The sequence below is a fragment of the Limulus polyphemus genome, unplaced genomic scaffold (assembly GCF_000517525.1).
Source record: "Limulus polyphemus unplaced genomic scaffold, Limulus_polyphemus-2.1.2 Scaffold1125, whole genome shotgun sequence".
In the NCBI taxonomy this organism is placed as follows: Eukaryota; Metazoa; Arthropoda; class Merostomata; order Xiphosura; family Limulidae; genus Limulus; species Limulus polyphemus.
The window spans coordinates 236,977-244,314 of NW_013666735.1; the positions used below are offsets into that span (position 1 = coordinate 236,977).

Consider the following 7,338-nt stretch of genomic DNA (forward strand, 5'->3'; position numbering starts at 1 on the left):
CCACAGTATTGGTTAGACTAAGATCCTGGTGCGATATCCCACATTCCTACACCACTCCTGCAACTGGGTATTACCATCCCAAGGGAGAAGCAATACATAAACCTAGCCAATCAAGTACTGGTTCTTTAGAGTGATTACTGTGATATATAACCTTGGCCTAAGACAGCAATTCAAGTTCACAAATGTACATTATGTTTACCTAACACTATTAGACATAGTGCAGTATGTGAGACATATAATGTGATTCTTTCTTTTTTAGTTTATAAAGTGAACATTTCTTGTTTAACAAAGTTTTTTTTCTACACCCACGTTGGCACAAATGTTACATACAGTCTGTATATAATCAGTTTGACTTTATTTTTTGGTAGTCAGAAATATCAAGGGTCAGTCATCCTTTGTTATTCCTATACTTTCCCACGGAAAGTGTCGTTTGAGAATTTTATAACGCTTGCAGTGATGATTTTTCTGGTTCTATCAGTCGTGTAAAGATTTGACGATATCAGAAGACTGCCTTCCCTGTTTTTGTTAATGGGCATGTTTTATACAAGTATAAGCAAAATGTGACAATTTTAAGTTGACACAATAGGAACCGTTGCCATTTCAAATCAAATTGGTCACTTTAAATGTGACACTCACAACAAGACGGTTGTTCAAGTCTATTTATTTGCATACTTTCAAAAAATATCAGGATTTTAATTTCAACTAAGTCTTCAGGCTAAAGTATTTGTCAATTCAATATAATCAAATTAAAAGTCTGGTACATAAAACTATAATTCACGAGTGGTCGTGGAGGAAAGAAACTGGCCTTACATCTTTGAGTAGAAGTATAGATATGACTGTTGATTTCAAATTCCATTAAAATAGAGCACTTACAGAACTTGTTTAGGTTCTAAAAGTACGATTTTGAACGATTTTTTAAATTTGAACATATCCAAAAGCCAACTATAAATTCACATTTGAAATACTATGAGACAAATAACCCATTCGCCTGATAGCTTGGTCGTCAGTTTGAAGGCTTATAATGCTAAAATTCAAGGTTCTATCTTTGCATGGGGCATTAACTAATTAACCACATAATGTTTTTTAATTGTTACATGATCAAAAGATTCCCTTATAAACCATTGAATTGAGAAGCGTAATTTTCAGAATGGTTTATTCGTTTGTTATGCATTTGTGTGAACATTTCTAAAGTTAAATAATAAATTTGTCGATCCTGAAAGAAAAAACAACAAGATACTAAACTTATATATCTCTCCCACAAAAATAATAAAACAATTCTATCATTACAATATAAACAGTTAAAAAATTCATTCTACTACGTGTAATTAGTTATATTGATTTATCTTAACATGCATATTTAGACTGACAGTGTTTTCTTTTTTTCTTTCAGTGGATACCATGGATTAAAATGATTGAAAGAGGTAAATGTATAGATGTCAGAGGACCGATGGCTGAAATTATTCACAGCTTATCCACAGCTTTAAACTTTAGGTGAGTAACAAGTCATTAGAAATGTGCCGCAAAAACAGCCTCTAAGAACCTCCTTCGGATTCAATAATTTTATAAACTGGAGTTTTTGTATATTTTACGTGGATTGTATTCATTTAGAATGAGAAAGAGAAAAAAAAAAGAGGATCTTACCTTGTTCTTTAATGTATTCGTGATCAACATCTATCATTATCTGAAATTTGAAATTACTAATTTGTTTTTGTTTATAAATACATGTCGCCCTTTGAATAAAACATTCGTTCACTATAAAGTCTTAGATTTCCGTGGTGTTGTTTAGTAAATAAGAACAATAATTGATATATTTCTTTTTGTTAATATCAGAGACTGACAGAAGTTAAATAAAATAACTTATTAAAAATCAAATCGTGCAGAAGCGTTCTTTGCAACGTCTTAGAAAACGGCAAATACTCTATTTCATTATTTGTTTTCCAAACCAACTTTTTTTCGCTTCGTTATTCATACAGTTGAGAGTACAGCCTCAGAAAAAACAAACAAATCATATCTGAAATATTTTAATTTAGATGTTTGTTTGCTAGAGGGCTCTTGACATAATTATCTAGAAATTTCGTGTAGTATGTAGAAATAAGAATATGATTATAAACACGACAATAAGTGAGACAGTGAATTAATGAGTAATCAATGATTAAGCAAATCAGTGATTCAGTTCAGTGTTAGAAGTGACAGTTATCGCATCTGTTAGCAAGGGCATTCTGTAAGTAATTTTTCTTGCGAGTAAGACATACCATAAGTCTCGGAATATATATTCAAACGTTTTTTGTGAACTTAGGCCTACAACTTGTGTCAAAGTGAAAGTAATCTAAAAAAACGTTATTGAAGAAATATATTAATTCGATATCATTACCTAGACAGTACTTGGCATTATTTTTACTAAATAAACCAAAATATTCTGCCCAATGATATAACACATTACGATAGTTGTATCAGAAGTGGGGTTATTTTAGTGAAAATAAAATAGAACTTTGACTAAACTTATATTAAAGATGACAACAATATCATAAAGCGGTATTTAAACTTTGCTGGAGTGATAAGACAATTAAAGGAAGGTCGAGAAGAAGGAGACCAAAAATTAAGAGAAGCTCAAGAAAAAAAAATGCCAAAATTTTGAAAAACAAGATAGGAAATTAAAATGAGATCAAGAGAAAATGGACTGAAAATTAAAAGTATGAGAAAAAATTAAAAGAGAAATAAAAGAAGACCAAGAAGAAAGAGATAGGAAAGTCGAAGAAAACAAAGAAGTTTATAGAAAATTAAAAGAAGCTCAATAGATAAGAGACAGGAATTTAAGAAGATAGTTAAAATACAAAAAGCATAATATTTAAAGAAGATCTAAGAACAAAAATAAATCTGACTGAAGACAAGATCGATGAAGCTACTGGAGCAAAACAGAGAGTTACAACAACGAGATTGAAGAAGTGAAAGGCTGTAATGACAAAATCAAAGAAGTACAAAAAACCAACAAGATAAAAAATAACATCAAGGACAGAATAAAAAATTAAATGAATTGGTAAAGGCAAATTTCAAATCAACCACACTTTTCTCTGCATCTGGCCAAGAATTCCAACCTAAAACACCATTTCCTATAAAATATGAAATAGGATAATCTATATAGTCTACTACTGCTGTGCCATCTGTGACTGCATGATCTTCCTGGACCACTCCAGCCACATCACTACCAAATCCTGTTCCATTATGTAGCTGGCCAGCTCAATAATATTGCTCAGTAGATAAGCTAACAGATTATGACGTAAAGATACCATGGGAGGCATATCAGGTTTAGTTCGAAATAATTTCCAGAATAAATGAGTGGAACAGTAAACAACAAGCTATTCATCTCGCTCCTCATTTAAAACAACCAGCTTTAATTACATTAAGCAACCTTCCATCTGAGAGCTATAACAAGTATCAAGTATTGTTAGCTGCCTTATCCAACAGGTTCAGAGTGACACAGCTGAAGGAAGTATCCAGAGTAAAGTTTCGAAGCAATGTATGAAGGAAATAAGAGATCTTAGCCAACCTAACAGAAAATTTCAAAAGGCTTACCCAACTATCTTACCCAGATTCTGTATGTAAAATGATAGATTTATTGGCACGTGACCAATTTTATAGATGCCATAACAGATGAGGATATGTGAATTAGGCTGAAGTTATGGAACTTGAATCCATTGAAGTTGTAGATAGGCTGATAAAGTCACCATCTAGAAATTATGGAATCATCAGATTTAGTAGTATCAAAACATTAACTCCCCCTGATGATAGTGTAGCGGAGCAGAAATGATCAATTAGACAGCTAGTTATACAGGATGGAGGAAATAAACTAAAAGAGAATAGGTGTGGAAAGTATAACTTCAGAGAACAAATTCCCCAGAACTGCAGACAAAAGTCTGTATAGAATGATAACTCTTCCCAAAGGATACCAAAAATAGGGAACTATTATAGACATGGAAAACATGACCATTACAACTGAGACTGTGAGGAATCAACAGCAGTTATTGTCAGGTTTCCCAGATCAAAGGAACAACGAAGAGCTAGCCAGACATTGGAAAAAACAGAAACTTACTGATATTATTGGACAAAGTTCAGTTGAGAATATTGCACCTTCCTCAAATGAGATAAAAGGTTCATTATTTAAAGAAACCAGTCCACAGGTTTATGGGTTCGTTGAAGGGAAATGTTGCAGCATATTAATCAACACTAGTTCTATAACTGTAGACATAAAGTTCTTTAGCAGGAGAAAAATTTTAAGTTGCCCTTTCTGAAGGAAGCTTCTCTACACCCCATAATGTGTGGGTAACTGGCATCGAGGAAGAGTGCATATTAAGAACCGCTTTCGTGCAAAGACATGGATGCGAGTTTAGACTACTTTCAAATAGCTTCACAGGTCATGACTAGGAGATCCCTGTGCATTATATTACAATTACTACACAGGTTGATCTTCCGAAAACAACAAGAAGAGCAGTCATTGTACCACCAAAAAGTGAAATACTCACAGCAGGTCTTTTTAAGAATAAGTTTGCATTTAGTGACTATGCCATAATATAACCAAACACTTCAACGTGTCCTGGTTGATTAATGATTGGTAGAACTCTCGTGGATCGGATGAATAATGAGGTCAAACTTTGTTGCCATGAGCACAACAGCCTACCCAACGATAGAACACGTTGCAACAATATCATATTTCACGTTTGTACCTGTTCATTAAACAATGAATTGTCTAAGAAACTAAATTAGGGTAAACAAATACTACTAATAGTGAAATTTATTTTATAAATATGTTAAAAGAATGTTGTATGTATAAAATCTATTTTAGCTATAAAAGAAGATTTAATAAACAAACTTTGGGCTTAGATGTAGATTCTTCCCCCTTCATCATTACTTGCTGAACTTTACATGAATTTTTTAACAGGAATTTTTCGGAAGCAAATTCTCAGATATTCAAAAACCAAAAATTTGATTATGGTGTGTTTATAGCATCCGCATGTATGACAACATGGAAAATATATGCCAATTATTTTTTACTTTTTTTTGAATGAGACCAAATATTAAAACTTTCATTTGTAGAATGTAATAAAAAAATGTCATCCTTTTTTGAATGTTAATGTGAAAATATTAAGAGATATAATAATTACTAGCGTTCATAGATAATCTTATGCTATTTCTATGCTGTCACACAGAAGGATAAGAGATTATGTATCACAGATATGTCTTTTTATAATGCTTTGTAAATAGGGCCATACTTTGCACATTAAAACAAAATTTAGAAACTTAGTTCAATTACTTTAAAACTGTTGCATTATCTGGAGGTTTTAATCCTTGTGTTATAGATCGTACCTATGTCAAAATTAATGATGAAATTTTATATGCTAAATCTAATCTTTCCCTTATCACTAGTAAAAAACATAAGTTACTCCTATTTTTTCGTACCAGAACTTACTATGGGCTAAACGTGTTCATTTAGAAATCTGAAGTCTAGCGTAAAAATTGTACTTAAGACCACACTCGAGATAAATAGTTTATATTCGGACCATAAAACCTTTAAGTAAAGAGCAAAAACAAGGAGTTTATTGTTGGCTTTGTCGTCTGCCTGCAAAGAGCCAATCCTAACTTTAGCCAAACCCCTAAATATTGGATAATACACAATTTTGTATAGATATTCCTCAACAAAAGAGGATATGTCTTATATGTGAAGAGGTTTATCTGTTATAAGCAAATTGTTTGTTTTTGAATTTCGCGCAAAGATACATGATAGCTATCTGTGTTCTCTGTCTCTAAGCTTTAACTGCTAAATAAGAGAGAAGACAGCTATTCAAAACCACCTACCGCAAACTTTTGGGATACTCTTTTACCATCGAATAGTTGGAATGATCTTCACATTATTGCCCTCCAATAGCTGAAAGGATGAACATGATCGTAGACGGCATTCGAACTAGCGACCGTCAGATTGCGACTTAATTGACCCAACCATCAGGCCGATAGACAAATAACTTAAATCTCTCTACTTAATTAAATTAATTAATTGCTTAATTAAATGCGCAACTATTACGTCGTCTCTCAGTAGATTAATTAACTTTCATGTGTGGATTGTATGCCTACTTAGTTGTACCCCCGGTGGAATAGCAGTAAGTTTTCGGTTTTATAACGCTACAATCTGGGGTTCAATTCACGCGGTTAGCACAGAAGATAGTCAAACGTAACTTTGCTCTAAAACAAACAAAGAAAAAAGTCCACTTACTCAAAAACTTAGATTAGAATACTGTTGTGATCGGTCTTTCTTTGTTCGTCTGAATGATTCTTTATGCACACACTGCCAAGTCAGATATATTTTTAACAACGAATCAGAGGGAAGACATCAGTTGACAACCTCCGTCTTCTGAAGTGTTTATTCTTAACCGAATAGCGGGATTAACTGTCAGTCTTATAACACACCCACAAATGAAAGTGCAAAGCGTACTGGTCACATCACCTCTCGAACCATATACACTAACCAATAAGCTACATTCGGGCCTCTCGATCATTCTAATCATAATATATTATGTATTATAACAGTAAGTTTCAATGGTGTTTGTTTTAAATAAAATGTGAAAAACTTGATATCTTCCTTTTCTGTTTCTTTGAAATTTATTTCTTATCACTAATAGCACAACTTTTGGAAGTAAACATGCGAAGTTACGATTACACTTAGATATTTTTAAATGCCAACTACGAATTAAGTGACCTACCTGGCTGTTCATAATGAAGATAGGACCCACTTTCACTCCACTTTATAGAGCTTTTTTCCACATCTAACACATAAACCGATGAGTAGAATGAATGAGCATAGTCACAGTATTCAAATATACAAAGTGAGTGTACGAATTACACCAGCTTTTGGCTTTCGTTACCCATGTCTAACCCTAAACTATTAGATATTATTGTATAATGTTGCAGGTATATTTTGTTCTTAATATTTTTGAAAGAGTGTCTAATTTTACAGTTCACAATTCAAATTTTACATAATTAGATAGTGTCAAATATACATTAATAACATAATTAAATTATTATTATATGATCTCCTATCTCTTAAACGCACCTATGATTGTATATTTCTGACATATTATTTGTATGTATTGTTATATTTATTATGCATGTATCATAAGAATATATTTTACAATTTTAATTGCAGTTTCACCGTGTTATCTCCTGTGGACAAAGCGTTTGGTTCAAAGCGAAAAAAAGGCGATTGGACTGGAATGATTGGAATGTTGATTAGAAAAGTAAACATTTCAAGCATTTTGTAATGCACTGAACTATAACTTCATTTAATAGTAGAAC

General features: G+C 32.4%; 1 protein-coding gene across 2 annotated transcripts in view; it reads left to right on the forward strand.

The window, feature by feature from the left end:
- LOC111086471 (glutamate receptor ionotropic, kainate 1-like) overlaps positions 1–7,338 on the forward strand; it is a 40,321-nt gene that overhangs the window by 18,117 nt on the left and 14,866 nt on the right. For both annotated transcript variants that reach the window (XM_022389446.1, XM_022389447.1), the window contains exons 3-4: positions 1,391–1,491; positions 7,190–7,280. In XM_022389446.1, coding sequence (XP_022245154.1) covers positions 1,391–1,491; positions 7,190–7,280 — 192 coding nt within the window. The remainder of the gene's footprint in view (positions 1–1,390; positions 1,492–7,189; positions 7,281–7,338) is intronic.